Source organism: Odontesthes bonariensis, chromosome 2, assembly GCF_027942865.1.
Source record: "Odontesthes bonariensis isolate fOdoBon6 chromosome 2, fOdoBon6.hap1, whole genome shotgun sequence".
Classification (NCBI taxonomy): domain Eukaryota; kingdom Metazoa; phylum Chordata; class Actinopteri; order Atheriniformes; family Atherinopsidae; genus Odontesthes; species Odontesthes bonariensis.
Window position 1 is genome coordinate 32,803,935 of NC_134507.1, and position 17,591 is coordinate 32,821,525.

At 44.3% G+C, this 17,591-nt stretch overlaps 1 protein-coding gene and 1 non-coding gene across 2 annotated transcripts; both read right to left on the bottom strand.

Annotated features, from left to right (window-relative positions):
- Nucleotides 1-1,216: 1,216 nt before the first annotated feature.
- Nucleotides 1,217-3,061, bottom strand: LOC142387674 (E3 SUMO-protein ligase ZBED1-like). The gene has a single exon (XM_075472653.1). It carries the CDS (start codon nt 3,059-3,061, stop codon nt 1,217-1,219), a length of 1,845 nt encoding a protein of 614 aa, XP_075328768.1.
- Nucleotides 3,062-15,296: 12,235 nt separating this feature from the next.
- Nucleotides 15,297-15,370, bottom strand: trnat-agu (transfer RNA threonine (anticodon AGU)). Its single transcript has one exon. It is a non-coding gene; the product is annotated as a tRNA-Thr (tRNA).
- Between the last annotated feature and the right edge of the window lie 2,221 nt (nt 15,371-17,591).

Genomic DNA, 17,591 nt, shown 5'->3' on the forward strand with positions numbered 1-17,591 from the left:
CCCTCCCCCTCCTCGGCCTCACCTGACTGCTGTCCACCATTCAGGGATTTTGGCGGGAAGTTTGAATTTTCCAGCCCAGCTGTTTCAAGTAGCTCGTTAACTGCCTCGGTCTGCCCTCCATTTCCTTCCCGCGTTTTTTTGGATTTCAATTTGTTGGCAAAGGATTTTGGGCAATCTCTGAAGAGGTGGTTTGATTCTCCACAGAGATTGCACTTTCTGCCATGAGTAAGGCTGTCGCGGTGAGGGAATTCCCACCGCGGTGACTCATAGCCGCTCAACAGCGCGGTATGCGTGATATCGCATGCGGTGATATATATTTTTCTTCATTAGGCTACTTTCCACGACACGCAATGTTAGATGAAAATCGAACGCATAATCCGTCTTTTTTCCCCAGCGATCCTGACATTTCACTTTGCTTTGCCTGTCATTTACTCGCTCACAGACCAACATAGCGGAGATCAAGCAGCGCATACCCCATCCGCAACATTATTGCCAGCGCCACCAATGTTGCCACCCGTCCCTTGAAATACGGATTCGTCTCTTATTTGGCAACAAAATGTTGCGTCCAGTATTGAACCAATATGGGACGCGATTTGTTCCGTATTTTCACAAATGTCAAATACACTTGTCTGTCCCACACGCATCCACACAAAGCCCCGCCTCCCCGGCTGCGCTCCTTTGTGAGTCTGGCTCCCTGCGCGCGGTGCTGTCACTCACAGTAACTGAATGAGCAGAAAAGTTTACAAATGTTTTTTTTTCTTCTGTTTTTTTATCTTCTGTAAGTAAAAATGTCTTTCAGGTTCATATGGTTTTGCACTTAAAAAGTTACATTAAGTTATCAATTTTTTTTTTTTTATGATTTAAAAGTTCATTTACAAGAGCTTATTTCTAAATGTTTTTTTAAACACCATCCACCCAGACAAGTTGATAAAACACTGATTATAAGGCTGAATATGTTGCAAAACAAGTAGCCTAAAAAAACGACACACAACGGAATCGGTTGTTTAAAATTTGCTTGTTATTTATAAAACAGTATGATATTTCAGTCAGCAGTTAATCACTTTCACTTGGGGTCGTAAAGCTTAATGCAACAATGAATACATAGCCTAGGCAAGGCCCTTACGTCTTACATTTATATATTTTAATGAACCATATCAACTTAATATAATTAAAACTCATAACATAACATTTCACAACATGTAAGACTCAACACTTCCTATATGTCCTTGTTGCGAGCAAGAAAAACCAGCATGTTAACCTTTTCAGGTTTGAGAGACGACCTTAAATGGGTAACGGTGCTTCCAGCGGTGCTGAACACCCTCTCCGAGGGTGCACTTGTTGCGCATATGCACATGTACTTGCGTGCAATTTTGGAGAGGAGAGGGAAGCGGAACTGCTTTTCTCTCCACCACGCGAGCGGATCTGCGTTGGAGTCCAGCGGCTCCTCCTGGAGATAGTGCGTGAGCTCGCTGTCAGCTCGAATTCTCATGGGGACAGCAGCAGAGGTGGTTACTTGTGCCTTTAGTAGGTCCCCAAGGGTTCTCTTTTTGGCGGGTGGTGGCATCGCTGTTTGTTCCACAGATATGCCTACAGCAGGTGACGCGCCGCTCCCCCCATCTCCCATGCTCAGCATCTCATCGATGAGCGCACACTTTGCCTCCTCCCAATCGAAATGTTTGCCCCGGTATCTGGGGTCCAGCAAACAGGCCTTTTCCAGAAGTTTGTGTAAAATAGGGCTGTACTTGTTATCCAGGACAGAACACATCTTCCTCTTGATGTCAGCTGTTAACGTGGTGTCGTCATCAGAAGGTTTAAGGACGTCTTCGGTGAGGAGCTTTAGCACGGGCTTGATGGAGGAAACCGTGACATATGCCTCACCAGACAGCAGGTCAGTGAATTCGGCGGCAGGCTTCAACGCAGCATTCACCGACTGCAAAACTGCAATATCCTGCCAGCTGGGAATTAGATGTTGATGGCGCCGATCGTTCACAAGAACGCGCTGTATGGCAGTGGTCTGCTCCAACACCCGCTCCACCATCCTTTGCTTAGAGCCCCATCTTGTTGGACAGTCCATGATCAGCCCGTGCTGCGGGGCTTGGAGCTCCGCTTGCGCTTTCGCCAGATCCCTCCTCTTCGGCCAGCTCTGCGAAAAGGCACTCACCAAAGAATGGCACAGGCCCATTGCTCGGCCCGTTCTGTCCTTGACGCTGGCCATTGCGTTGGTTACAGCAAGGTGCAGATTGTGGCCAAAACAATTAAGCCAGGTCCACTGAAGTTTCCTCACTGCTGCCACAATGTTTGCTCCGTTGTCGGTCGTAATGCATGCCAACTTATTCTGGTCTAGTGACCACGCGTCAAACGCGCTGTGGAGAGCCTCTGCGATGTTCTCTGCGGTGTGGTTCTGGGGCATGAATACCGTTTCCAGACATCTAGTTTTTAAAGTCCAGTCACTTGCCAAGAAATGAACCGTGACGGTCATGTATGGAGTCATGTTGACACTTGACCACATATCAGTGGTGGCAGAAAAAAAATCAACTTCCCTCAGCTCACACTGAACGGCTGCCCTGGCTGTGCTGTACATCTTTGGTACAGCTGTCTGAGAAAAATAGGTCTTCCCCGGCAGTTTGTATTGTCGGTCAAATTTATTTAACAGTGCCCTGAATGATGGCTTTTCGACTGTGTTGAAAGGAACCATCTCCTCCACCAGGTACCTCGCCACCGCATCCGTCAGGCCCCTGTGTCGCTCGCTTCCAGCGCCATACTTGACAGCCCTCGCAAAGGCTTCAGCGACTCCAAGCTGCCGGCTGGCACCTGCTGCTGCCTGGCTCTGAGTGGATCCAGCGGGCGGGGGCAGTCTCACCTCAACCGCTGGATGGTAACTTGCCAGATGCGAGCGCAGATTGGAGGTGTTCCCCCTTTTCACTTGGAGTTTTCGAAAACAGATCTTACAAACCGCCTCATCTAAATTAGCTGGCTCTCCTTTCTCGTTGGGCTGAAAGCCAAAATGTTCCCAAATGGGAGACGTAACGTGTTGCTTGGGAACAAGCGCTGGTGCTGCCATCTTTCAGTTGTTGAACTTTATTGTTCTACTTTCCCGCTGAAAGCATCATGTATAGCCTATACATGATGCTTTCAGCATATCAAAATCATATGTTTCTAAAGGCTTACTTACATTTGCAGGCTATCATGTGTACAAATGTTTTTATATACATATAGGCCTACATTTGTATATATTTTTATAAATATAGCCTATATTCATACATTTGACAAATATGCGCAAATGTATATTATACAGTATTTGCAAAGGGCCACCGTAACCTAACGCAAATCTCGCGATATCGAGAGATTTCGACTTGGCTAAGTGCTAGCAGCACAACAGTGGGACCGGACAGGAATAATAAACGGCATCGTAGTACACTTCTTGATGACAAAGCAATACACAATAAACACATTGTGGCAACACGAACAGACAATTAACAAACTACTCTGAGAATACGTTTCACCTACACAGTTTTGTTGAAATGATCAGGTATTTCCCAACAGCAAATGTGCACACCAAGCCGTGGTTCTGTGGAAGCTAGTTTATTGTTGATATTAGACGGTCGCATTTACAACGTTAAACATGGATAATAAGGGAAGATTCAAAGCCATAAAGTGTCCGGACTAGGCAGAGGAGTAAAGCCGGGATAAAGGTAGGCCACTGCATTTTATTTTAACTTCTATTGCTACGACACTGAGTAGGCATATTCTTGTAATATCAGCTGCTGAGGGAAAATGAGACCACAACGAGTAGCATGCAGACGTGTGTGCGTGTGCGGTGCCTATATGCAAAGATGACGACAGAAACGCGGCACCTAGCTGTGTTAATGTGTTTCTCCTGCCTTGCGGGGAATATACAATGCATCAGTATTACTGTGCCGTCTTAAAAAAAGTATCAGTTCTGTCAGTCGCTTTGTATCTACTGTGCAGTCTTAAAAACTCTTTTAGTTTCTCGAGTTGTTCTGCGCGTGCAAGGGGGCGTGCGGTGGGCGGTGGTGGCGGTGGCCTGGACACGCACCGCGGAGGTCCTCTCAGCACCGTGGTGATTGCATTTTGCGGTTATCGCGACAGCCCTAGCCATGAGTACACTCTTCGAAGGTGTGACCGATTCCTCTACATTTGCCACAAAACACCTTCGTGCAGGCCTCCACCAGGTGCCCGTGCTCCCCACACTTGCGGCAGAGTTTGGGCTGTCCCTGGTAGTGGATGTAGCCTCTGTTTTCTCCCAAGACAATCATTGATGGGAGATGTTTCAGGCCCTGGAAGCCCTGGGGGTCTTGCCATTGTTGGATGGGGACCCTCCAGGCGCAGTTCCAGATGCCGTCAACATCCCTCACCTTCATTGCCTGGCCTTTAACAGTGCAGAATCTTCCCAACCATATACAGATATCTTCTGCGTTCACCATTTCATTGAACATTCTGACAATTACTGTCTTCAGAGTATTGTCAGTAAGTTTCTCAACAGTAAACGCAGAAAACTGGGCTTGCACATTTTCAAATCTCATCCAAAACTCCTGCAGCAAAGCTGCAGTGCGAAAACTTACATCGAAACCTTTGTTAAAAGGCAATGACAGGATGCAATTCAAATCGTCTGGCTTGAAGTTCAATATGTTTTGAATTAGCTTCCGAGAGAAGTCCAATCTGGACATCTCTATGAGCTTTCCTTCTTTTTCTTTAAATAAAAATCTAGCGCTGTGGTGCCTCCTCATGCCAGCATAGTTAGCCGACATGATGGAGGCACCACAAACAGTTTTTAAATAAAATGCTTAAAAGAACAATAATAAATATCACACTAAAAGCCCAATAAAAGAGTAAAAAGTGGATAAAAAGCTACTAAAAAGGGATACTTACGTTCCTCTAAAAAAAACGGAACACCGACACCGACCCTGGGGGAAAAAAAAAGGGTAATACAGAAAAATTTAAATACAAAGAAATCCAACTACAAAAGACTTGGAATACTTTGATCAAACACAAAAAAGAACCTCCAAAGGGAGAAAATTTAGTGCCGAAAAGGCATAAAATAGTCCACCCACAGGAGGCGATCACAGTCTTAGCCAAAAGGCCGAGAAGCGATAACCCTCCACTGTTTCACGTCCGAGCGCCCTTCCTGACACAATGCGCACTTGTGGCGGTGCTCTTTTTTTGCCTACAAAGCGTCACTTTGCACCTCCGCCCACCCGCTGCAGTGAGCACTCTTCAGCCGTTTCAGATGGTACAACTTTGCACTCCCGCCCGCTCAGGACAAAGTTAAATGTATGAGGATCAAAGCCAACAATGGCCTGGGACATCTCAGCAGATCCAGGATCAGAAACATGGAGACTGAGAGCCAAACAGAAACAGAGGTGTCTGCCAACCAATCAGCAGCAGCCGAAGCGGGTTAACTTCCTCGTGTCTGTGTGTCTGTGTGTGTGTGTGTGTGTGTGTGTGTGTGTCACAGGGTTATGGTCAGATGTTTCAACAAAAGACATGCAGGGCGAAGAAGTAAATATAACTGTATTTTTTTTAAGAATTGGAAAGAATTGTCCTTGTGGATAAAAATCATGTCATTAACATCCATTTCTGTGACGGAAGTTAATTATTATTTGTGTTGACAGCAGCACCGTCACTGTGAAGGAGAGAGCATGAGAGTGTTATAAATAGTAGCTGATGGATCACCAATTGTATATTCCTGGGTGGTAGAACACAAACACTTCTACACAGATTATATAAACCACCCCAGTCAGAACATCACCTGAGATGTCTACCCTGTGATGGACAGTTGTTTTTTGAGGTGTGGGAGTTAGAGGCAGCTGGAAGCTCTAACAGTCAACCAGCCACAGAGGATGAAGCTCTGATCACTTTTTTCTCATTCTCATGAGAAAATCTCAGCAATCTCATTGCTTTACAACTTCACCGCTTGACTAGGCTCATGGATTATCTATATACAATACATCTTCACTGTAAAGTCCAATAGCTGCCCTGACATACATACATTCGTTAACTTTACTAGGTTAATTACCATATGCACTTATGACTGATTTTTATGAAGTAAAAGTTAGTTGCATGGTGAAAAATGCAAAAAACTTAGTGTTTAGAGTGAAGATGACTTTATTTAGAGTGAAGCCCATTCAACATTAAGTAGCAACACAGTCTCACTCCCACTGCGCATTCAAAGAAGAAGAAGTGTGCATGGTGCAACATTCAGTCTCTCCCGCTCAGCAAAGTATATTAGGTCTATGTCAGCAACGCAGCAGTCCAGCACACAGGCCGGGGCACTGAGGGCAGCCTGCTGAGTCCACTTTTTTTAATTCTTTTGAAGAAGAATAAATAAGGTAAGTTATCAAGCAAGTATGTTTGTTAATATGTTTTCATTACTGCTCTGACTGTTAGCGTTCACTAGCTAACGTTAGCATTAGTTAGCTAGCTAACGAACCAAACAGGCATAACGTTAGCCTGTTCAGGCCATGGTTAAGGCGAGTTTGGGAGGTTTCCCACCATAGTCCTGTGATTATCTTAAAACCTTTGAAAAGTTCCAAAGCCTAATTACTTTGAAAGTCTCACATTTGAAATGTTGTAGCATGAGTTTTCCGTTTTCCCCAAATTGACAGCGATGGCATTTTGGCCTGACTTTCAAATTTGCAACATGGAAATGAAAGTTTTCAGTTAAAGCAGCATGAATGTGTTTGATGCAGAGAGGAGGATAAATGAGGTTCATAATGCACTGGCGCTGTCTTTCCTTGCGGAAATGGTGAAGGCTGGTGTAGTAGCATAGATGCTTTCGCACCCTATGAGTCATGACGGCCCTAATTGCACACCGCAATAAGGGTAAATAGTCATTGACTGCAGGTGGGATGGACTAAATAACCCAGTTACCTCCTCATCTCGCTCTTTTTGCGCTCCGTGCCCATATTATTTCCCAGCAGAGTGGCTGAGCTCAGGTGTCTTGCTCCGTGTGCTACACATAACCCAGTTGGTTTGAGGTGGTATTAATATTTTCAAAATAAATTGGCAATTGGCAACAATTTATCAAGAACCCATTTTAAATTTGGAACTTCATACCAATATTGTTCCATATGTAGTATCTATGTGGGGGAAAATTATGTTTGCAGATCAATGACCAAGAAAGAAGCATCTGTTTATGAAAGTAGGATAGTTTTGAGGGGATTTTTTCAACATAATAATTACAAAGTAAAAAGAAATTTAGGCCTCCTAATTTAGAGAAAATTAAATTCGGTATGAAGTTCCAAATTGAAGATGTGTTCTTGATAAATTGTTTAAGCCAATTTATGCGTAAGGTCACTGTGAGTGTTCATAATGGCCAAATGTGTTAGTCTCTCCTGCGTCATGGTGCTGCGCAGCCAGGTTGTCAGGCTGAGAAAGAGCGCTCAGATGCTGTGACAGATATGGGCAGGGCCAGGGAAAGCCTAATGATCTTCTCCACCTCTGACAGCATGGAGCGGGGTTGGTGCTGCAAGGTTTGCAGGATGGACCCCTTTGCAGGAAAGCCATCCTCTGTCCCCCGTCCCTACACACAACTATAAAGAATGTGAAGGGGACAAAGGGCCTCCTCACACTGGAGGGCAAAGTTGTTCAGGTATGTTGATTTGTCTTCATCAGAAGAACACACTAATACACTCAGATAAATTACCGTGCTTAATTGTAATTCAGAGATACAAACATTTTAGGTAGACAAAGTAATGCCTACCAGTATTTGAAATGTTTTAGTACAGAAAAGCTGTTGCAATGACATGTTTAGGTCTAATTAGATCACTCAGTGATTGAACTTGTTCTTATTTAGCTCTCAGCTGTGAAAAAGGTCCGCAGTGGGAGAGAGGAGGTCCCGCTGCGTGAGGTGAAGCTGCAGCAGGTAAGACCAGAGAACGGGAGGATTGGAGAGGAGGGACAACCTCTGTGGTTTCTACATAAGGGAAGATAAAATAAGATGAGTTTCATATTCTGTGAGTACCTTAGTAGTCTATGGGAGTGTGCTAACTGTCTCTTTCTGTGGCGCTGGTTGTTTATATGTTCACTGTGGTCACTTGTAGGCTGCACATTACAGAGTAATCTCTGGTGCCTTTATAGTTCTGACATCTCATACTGTGTTCTGTACAGGATAAAGCTTCTGCCTCCCTCACGCTGTGGCGGGAAGCTGCAGTCCAGGAGCTGGACCTCGGCAGCCAGTGCAGGATTACCCACTTAAAGTCCAACATGGATGCAGGAGGGGACTTCCTGCACACAACACCCTACAGCAATGTAGAAGTAAAAAGCATTCTAATTCATCTAATCTAAAAACACATTCTAATCAGAATCAGAATGAGCTTTATTTGCCAAGTCGGTAGGCACATACAAGGAGTTGTTTTCTCTGGTTTAAACATGTAAAAGGCCACATGAAGTTTGGAGGTCTGCAGCAATTGACTGCAGAAAGGTCGCCAACCTTCTGCAGAGTCAATTGCTACAGACCTCGAAACATTTTACGTGGCCGACCACTTGGTGGCTGAGCTGCTGGCGTTCCCAGTCGCTTCCACTTTGTTCTAACACCACTGACAGCTGACTGTGGGATATTTAGGAGCGAGGAAATGTCTCCACTGGACTTGTTGCACAGGTGGAATCCTATCATGGCACCACGCTGGAATCCACTGTGCTCCTGAGAGCGAGCCATTCTTTCACAGATGTTTGTAGAAGCAGTCTGCATGCCGAGGGGCTTGCATTTCTACACCTGTGGCCATGGAAGTGATGGGAACACCTGAATTTAATTATCTGGATGAGTGAGTGAATACTTTTGGCAATCTAGTGTATATTATACAGACATAAAATGGCAAATGATCTGACACAATTGAGAAAGAGATTAAAGAAATAAATAAGGAGTAAGAAAGGGGTTTAATATCTAGCTGCAAGGTATTATGGGACATAAGTGCTGTTTGTTTTGGCAGGTGCTGATTGTGACTGATGAGGCAGCTGGAGTGGAGGTGATGGGCGTGATGGAGAGCAGCACAAGGGGGGTGCTGGAGCTCCTCATGTCCAGCACCGAAGTCTTTTATATTTCCCAGGACTTGTGGGAGCCCTTGAAAAGGGTAAAGTCTTTCTAAATATAAAATATATTGGGAAAAAAATCATTAACATTGAGGCAGTGGAAAGACCCTGCCCTCTGGCAGAATAAATTTCATATATATGTATATAGTTTACACATAGTTAATATTGTTTTATGTTCTATTTTTATTAATGACGTTTCTTTAAAAATCTAATAAAAATGAATTTAAATCCAGCATTTGGCTCAGTTGTATTGCTGTGGTAATATAGTCTGTGAAGATGAAGTGAAGATAAAAACTCTCCCAACCAAGGCTCAGTTCTGAAATACTACTGACAGGAATTTCAGATGTGAGATGGTGACAGAGGGAGGACGCCTTGAAGAAACCCTGGACAGAATCAGACTTCAGATTTATTCATCTATTCAATAAAGATATATTTCAGCACTCTGTTTTAACGTAACATATAACAGTACGGATGTACATGTTCATTTATTTGTCATTTCAGTTCAGTTTTATTAACACAGACACAATTAAAAGAAGTAGCTTAGCTAAGGAATCCTACAAAATGCACCGTAACTTCTGTTCAATCTCGAGCATGCACAGAACTGTGGGAACAAAAAACTGAGTTTTAACAGGAAGAAACCTCCATCAGAACCAGAACCAGGAAGGGCGGCCATCTGCCTGGAGCAGCTGGGGCTGAGAGGACAGAAAAGAGGGGACAACAAGCAGCGTAACACCAGGGGCCCGTTGCACAAAAGTAGGATAAGGGATTAAGCGGGGATATGTTGGCTATCCTGGATCAACTTATCCGTGATCCGGTTGCACAAAAGTAGGATAAGGGAAGTGGGATATGTTCAGACCTAAGTTACCATGGAGATTTATTCTGTGAAGCTAGCCTGCTCCAGACCAGGCTAAGTTCCAGGATCTATTTAATCTCATTCCTTATCTCAGTCAGCGGTCACCACAATTGGAAACCAATATTTATTCCACTGCCTAGAACATATTGTTAAAACATTTAACTATACCCACTATCATTATTGAAACATTTGTGATCATTAATTGAAATCATTTTAGATAACTGATGATTTTAGATGAACCACTAGATAATTTAGTTTCCCACAGACTACACATAAAGTACATCACCATATAAATATAAATACACATTAGAGTGTACCATGACGTTCCTTTATTGAACAAGGATGAATCAAAGCAAGTAAACCATCAGCTCCTTTCAAAACTGAAGTCACACAGTGCTCTACAAGACAAAAAGCACAGAATCAAAGCATGCAGTTTGAGACGGTTTGTAAAAATGGGCTATACAAATAAAATTGCCTTGCCTATACAGCACAAAAACCTAACAAAAATTCCTCTGCCATTGCAGGCCCAACTTAAATCAACATGCAATATTAATTAAAATAATTTAACACATAGTGGTCTCTGACCAGCCGACCACAGTCGTCATCTGGGAAGATGGCAGGAATGTCCCAGTCTATGAGAGCTGGCACTCTGGGGGCCCTCTCCTTTCTCAGGCAGGCCACATTGTGGGGCACAGCACAGGCCACAATGATATCACATGCCCTGTCTGGGCTGACTCTCAGGTGGTTCAGACACTGAAAGCGTGCCTTCAGTAGGCCAAATGTCATTTCGATCCGGGCCCTTATTCTGGTATGGGCATGGTTGTATGCCAGTTGCAAATGGAGTGAGCAGAAAAGGCTGGCAGGCATACCCTCTGTCACCCAGCAATACACCCAGGAATTCACCTGTGAATACAAAATGTTACCATCACAACCTCATAAGTAGTGACATTCTTAACACAGCTATTAAGTTAAAAGTGGTTATCAATAGAGGTTCTGTGGCTCACCTTGTGATAGGCGCCGATAGATCTCTGAGTTCCGAAACACTCGGGAGTCGTGGACCGAGCCGGGCCACTTTGCCACAACATTACTGATCAAATAGTCAGCATTGCAGACCATCTGAAATGATAAGATGTTAAACCAATTAATGTACATCACAGGCAATGTACAGTGTTCATTAATTTACTTCATCAAAAGTTTTTCCTGTTCACAAAATCCCCCTCATGGCCACCTGATGGGGATTTTAATTTGATGTGTGTGCAATCCACTGCACCAATGACATTGGGGAAACCTGTAATACGATGCAATGAGTATCTTACTCTGAATGTTAACATTGTAATTGTAACTGTAATTTTAATTATTTTAATTTTTTAAAAATTCTTACCTGCAATCCTATAGAACTCCTCCTTGATGTCACAGAGTCTTCTATGCCCAGGGAAGGAGATGAAGATGCTTGGGCCCAATCCCAATTCACCCCTTGGCCCTACCCCTTACCCCTTCCCCTCCGTTTTGCGCGTTCACGTGAAGGGGTAGTGTTGTCCCAATACTCTTCCAAAGCCCTTCCCCTTAACCCTACCCCTCCGTTGTAGCCCTTGAAACGGAGGGCTTCGGCCAGGCAGACTCCGTTTGAAGGGGTATGATATATTTCCCAGAGTACAACGCGACTACCGGGAGATCGTGAGTCTTTTTAAAAATGGCAGAAGCAAGAGCACCACACAAATGTAAGTTCTTCTATCTTTTTGCCATAATTTAACTGTTTTAATCGTTTTAGGTTGTGATAACTGGTGTATTGTGTGAGTTTAACATGATATACGTGACTGATTCACAGGGACTCAAGCACAAAGAGCCTGATCAGGTTTAGCGCCGAAAACGAAGATCTGTTTCTAAAGTCATCCCCATCCCCAAAAAGAAGTAGGAAGTCCAATCCCATAAGTCCAATCCTGATACAGGAGAGCCTGAAGGAGCAGAAGCGCCACAAGCAGAAAACGGAGCGCTTTTTAGCTCGGTTTGAGCGCATGATAGACAAACTTTACGGTGAGTTGATGCGCCATGCACCTATTGTACACACAGCCACCACTACCGCATTCTGAAACACCTTTTTTAAATTTTTTACAATGGATGAAAGTACATGCTATAATATCATGTCGTGTCTTGTTCCCCCAGAACATCACTGAGCCCATGCAGCACCTCCGATGCGCCAAGCACCTTCGCTGTTCCTGCTCCAGTCATCTCGTTCTTGATGATTGCACTGTTGCCCGTTTATATTCATACTGTTTATATTCATACTGTTTATATTCATACTGTTTATTGTCCATATTTGCAGCAGACACTTTACAGCAGACACTTTAAGCTGTTATTTCTGAAAACAAGCTGCCTTACCAGTCTGTAATTTGAGCCTAATAAAAGAAATTAAGGACAAAAGGTTTGTGAGCATGATTATCACATCAACATCATATTAACGACTGGAACGGATATTGGTATGAAGAGATTTATTATACAAGGGATAACAAAAAAATTGGGGTACATGTTGTGGTCCAATGGGCAATAATTTGTAGGACGACCCGTCTGCTGGAAAGAAAAACATGGAAAGATCAGGCTTTCATCCTCCCAAACCAACACATTGATAGCACACACAATGCAGTGCATTTATTTATGTCATCAAATCTGAACCTGGTACAAAGAAAACCGCTTCAAAAACGCATGAGCTGCATGTTTATTCCAAACGGAACGAGGCGAGTAACAAAGGCTAAACGTTAGCTTATGCTTTCAGCTAGGTTAGCCAGGTTAGGATACTACTCCAATCAATAAATCAGCAAATCCAACGAGACAAGCAAATTGTTTCTATATTACACGATATCACAAATGTACAGTTAGAAGCACTTTCACACACACACACACACACACACACACACACACACATTATCATATTCACACGCCGGCTCTGGAAGCTACCAGCTGCTCACTCACACACGTTATTTGCATTAATTTCTCATTCTACATACCGTAACAAGATCCAGCAATGCTCCCACATGTCGAAGACGCCTTCGCCTGATGGCACTCCGTCGATTCGACGCAGATATTTCTAAAAATATCCAAATAGCCCAGGACAGCGCGAACACCACAGCACCGGTCATGTTTGTTTACTTTTGACTAAAGCTGTCGCTTTTGGTTACGTAACAACTGACGGCGCGGACTTATAACGTTCGTGAGTGTGAAGTGCTGTCCCAATTCGAAGGGGTGACATTCTTAGCCCTTCGCCTACCCCTACGTTTGAAGGGGCGAGGGGTAGGGGCGAGGGGTAGGCGAAGGGGTAGAAAATAGAATTGGGATTGGGCCTTGCAAGTCCTTTAATTGCGTTCTTTTTTCACTGCTAAAACAGTACAGACAATGTGTGGGCAGGAACATTCTTAATAAAAAGTTGCTGCCATGTCCATTTTGGTTGCTTGCTTGCGCTTGACTCAGAGCGCGGATCTCGAAAACACATGAGAAGCTATACAGAATCATACGCGGCGGACAGCACAGCTTTATGCCAATTACGCACACAGGCTCCACACTTCCACACGCATCGCGTCTGCAATCATAACTCATCAGGGGAAATCACATTTTGCCAATATTTTAGAGACCCCCCAACATTTCCCAAATCCCAATTTCCTAAATGTTTTCGGGGGGTCTCGTGTCAGTTTCAGGGGGTCTCGGATCCCCCGAGTCCCCCCGTAGTTCGAACACTGCCTAATTGTGATAGTTTCAGTGGAGTGGTGAGTGTGTATTTGTGCACTACTTACGCATTCAGGCGGTCAGCAATGGTTTGCCACGTTTGCTCCCTTTGTTTTTTTAACTGTGGCAGTATTTCCTTTTTGTTTTATTTTCTCCTTCACCTCTTCATATGCTTCCATTAATAATTATTGCTCCGCTGCGGAGAAATATGCCGCCCTTGTTGCCATGGTGAATCAGTGAATCTATGATCGATCGTGGGGTCTATTTCAGAAAGCCGTGTGCAGCACTTATCCAGGATCGCTTTCACCTGGCTTAATGAATCCATGTCTGCTCATCCTGGCTTGGCCTTTGTGCAACCAACTAAGCCTGGTCGCCCATGTTTTGGATTCCTTGAACCTGGCTAAGTAACTCATCCTGGATGTCTAAATCCTACTTTTGTGCAACGGGCCCCTGGCCAGGGACACCTGCTGAGAGAGAGGAACAAGTTAATGACAACAATGATGTCACATGTACATGGAGAGGAGAGGTGCATCATGGGAGCTCCCCCAGCAGGCTGGGCCTATAGCAGCAGAACTATGGGATGTTTCAGGCTCAGCTGAGCCATCCCTAACTATAAGCTTTATCAGAAAGGAAAGTTTTAAGCCTGATCTTAAAAGTAGAGAGGGTGTCTGCTTCCTGAAGCCAAACTGGCAGCCGGTTCCACAGAGAGGGGCCTGATAACGGAAGGCTCTGCTCTGCCATTTACACAAAAGGGGGAGATTAACATTATGCAGGACAGGTCCGATCCCTCGGTCAGTATATAGCTCATGCAAATTTGACTGTATCCATTGAACTTATGATAGAATCATGCACCGTATTAGTCATTTTGGGGAACTCTGATTAAAGTTTTAATAATGTCTATTGCTGAGATTACATTTTATAACATTTAAGTCTAACACACCATGTTATTGTGATAAAATTAAAGGTTACGACTCTTAAATAACAGCTACAAGATGTCCAGGTTACACATATTTGGGGGCTAAAACTGACAGGATTTCAGGTGAAAAACATTTTTAAAGATGGAGGTTGTAATAATCCTAAACCTGTCACTTGATTTCATTGTAAGACACAAATTTTTTTTGTACTATTAACAAAATTTCAACAAACTTCTATAACTGCTTAACTTTAAAACTTTCACAAAAATGTGCACAGTTGTCACTTCACGGATAAACATACATTTATATTTATATATAAATATCTGTTGTTGTAATATAATGTAAATGTAATATAAATATCTTAAGTGTTTCCAGTTAAAGCGAGTCTCCCATGTCAGCAGAAAGTATTACCTTTCTGTATAAGTTTCTTAAAGTAGGAGGGCTCATCCGGGATTTGAACCCAGGAACTCTTGCACCCGAAGCGAGAATCAAACCCCTAGACCAACGAGCCAAAAAGAAACAAAGTGGTTTTTGTGATTTATTTCTGAAATTCATGTGATCTCCGCATAAAACAGAGCTTGATGTTATTCAAATTATCTCCATATGTGAAAACATTTAATTTAGTCCCAGTTCAATCTTCTGTACCTCAAGAATAACTAAGGCCATTAGATGAAGTGCCTCCAAGTACAGACTGTTTTGGAAGTCCAGCACTCCTGAAGCACTGCTGTTAACAGTTATGGTACCATGTTGATGTACATAATAACATCTTAAGGCACTGCTGGGATTTGAACCCAGGATCTCCTGTTGACTAGACAGGCACTTTGACCAACTAAGCCACAGCGCCACATGGTTCATAAAACTGATGAAGGAATAAAGAACAGGAACTGGATCCACCTCTGGAAGTGGTTTTTGTGATTTATTTCCGAAATTCCTGTGATCTCTGCATAAAACAGGGCTTGATGTTATTCAAATTATCTCCATATGTGAAAACAGTGGATTAAGTCTCAGTTCAATCTTCTGTACCTCAAGAATATTTAAAGCCATGAGATGAAGTACAGACTGTTTTGGAAGTCCAGAGGGGGGGTTCCATGAAGCTGGATTAGCGGAAAGCCTGGCTTTTCTCGATAGTTCTGGCTAATCTAAGAGAGAGTTCCGCTCCACCAACGTGGCTTATTTGAATGCCCACTGAGTAACCATGGTAATTTATGCCGCTGAACTTGCCTTCTCCTTGGCAGGCTAATGTTCAAGCTTAGCTTAGCTGTGTCTCAAATCATGTCTGACCGGCTGAAACAGACTCCCGGAAAAAAACTTTCACCTAGTAGAATTCCGCGCTCCCGCAACTCATGTCTTGTATAAAAAATAAAACAAAAAAAATTGTGGTTATCATGTCACCACTTTCACTGTCTCGGAAAATCAATATCAATCAGTCAGTGCAACTAAAGAAACACAAGTAGTTAACATGAAATTAAATGAAAAAGAACATGGAATTCATTAAAACTAATTGATACCTTATTACATCTCGGTCCCACATTTCACAAAAACCTGACCTACACCCACCCAGGACCAGACTCAGAAAAATGGGGGTATTGGGGATAATTGTCCATAGACAACTGGATGTCTCGTTTTGAAAAACACCACATCAACCCCTTTGAGTAATGCTGAGCAATGTTACATTTATGTGCTGTGAAAACAAGTACCTCATCATTCACTCCTATCCTCCGTGCATACAGATGATCTGTGATGGAGGTTATTTCATTTCTAACATTGAGGCTAAATGGCCGGGATCAGTTCATGATTCTAGGATCTTCCGAGCATCCTCACTGGCACAGAGGTTTGCACAAGGCGCAAGAATTTTACTTACCCGAAGGGGTGTACTTTTGTTTTTAGACTAGGACTTTAGGATGCAATAGCTTTTGTTTAACATGCTCCACATTCTCCATCGAGGGTTTAAATTCAAGTAGATTTTTGCTTCAAGACATCCAGCCAACTCCAGCTTTTTATTACCTTCATTAAGTCTACATTTCAGATCATTATATACAACAAAAACATCCAAAAATGTGAAAATCGCCTTTTTTTCAGCAGCAAGGGGTTAAGGTTACGGAGGTGGGGAAACACGATAACAAAAAATAAATAAAGCTATAAACTTTGCAGATATATGCTTTTTTTAAATCACCACCTGGACTCCCCCTTGAGCTGTCACCTTACCGTGGTGGGGGGGTTTGCGTGCCCCAATGAGTCTGGGAGCTATGTTGTCTGGGGCTTTAAGCCCCTGGTAGGGTCACCCATGGCAAACAGATCCTAGATGAGGGACCAGACAAAGAACAGCTCACAAGACCCCTATGATGAGTGATACTTTTGGACGCCGTGTTCCCTTGCCCGGACGCGGGTCACCGGGGCCTCCCCCTGGAGCCATGCCCAGGGGTGGGGCCCGCCGGCAAGCGCCTGGTGGCCGGGTCTGTGCCCGTGGGGCTCGGTCGGGCACAGCCCGAAGAAACGACACGGGTCCCCCTTCCTACGGGCTCACCACCCGTGGGAGGGGCCATGGGGGTCGTGTGCAGTGTGAGCTGGGCGGCAGCCGAAGGCAGGGACCTTGGCGGTCTGATCCTCGGCTACTGAAGCTGGCTCTTGGGACGTGGAACGTCACCTCTCTGCTGGGGAAGGAGCCTGAGCTGGTGCGCGAGGCTGAGCGGTTCCGGCTAGATATAGTCGGACTCACCTCGACACATGGCTTGGGCTCCGGAACCAGCCTCCTCGAGAGGGGTTGGACTCTCTTCCACTCTGGAGTTGCCCGCGGTGAGAGGCGTAGAGCAGGTGTGGGCATACTTATTGCCCCCCGGCTGTGCGCCTGTACATTGGGGTTCACCCCGGTAGACGAGAGGGTAGCCTCCCTCCGCCTTAGGGTGGGGGGACGGGTCCTGACTGTTGTTTGTGCTTATGCACCGAACGGCAGTTCAGAGTACCCACCCTTTTTGGAGTCCCTGGAGGAGGCACTAGAGAGTGCTCCTCCGGGAGACTCCCTCGTCCTGCTGGGGGACTTCAATGCTCACGTGGGCAATGACAGTGAG

What these genes read in the sequence shown, in the direction of transcription:
- LOC142387674 (XM_075472653.1), bottom strand. Translation starts at nt 3,061, where the DNA reads ATGGCAGCACCAGCGCTTGTTCCCAAGCAACACGTTACGTCTCCCATT.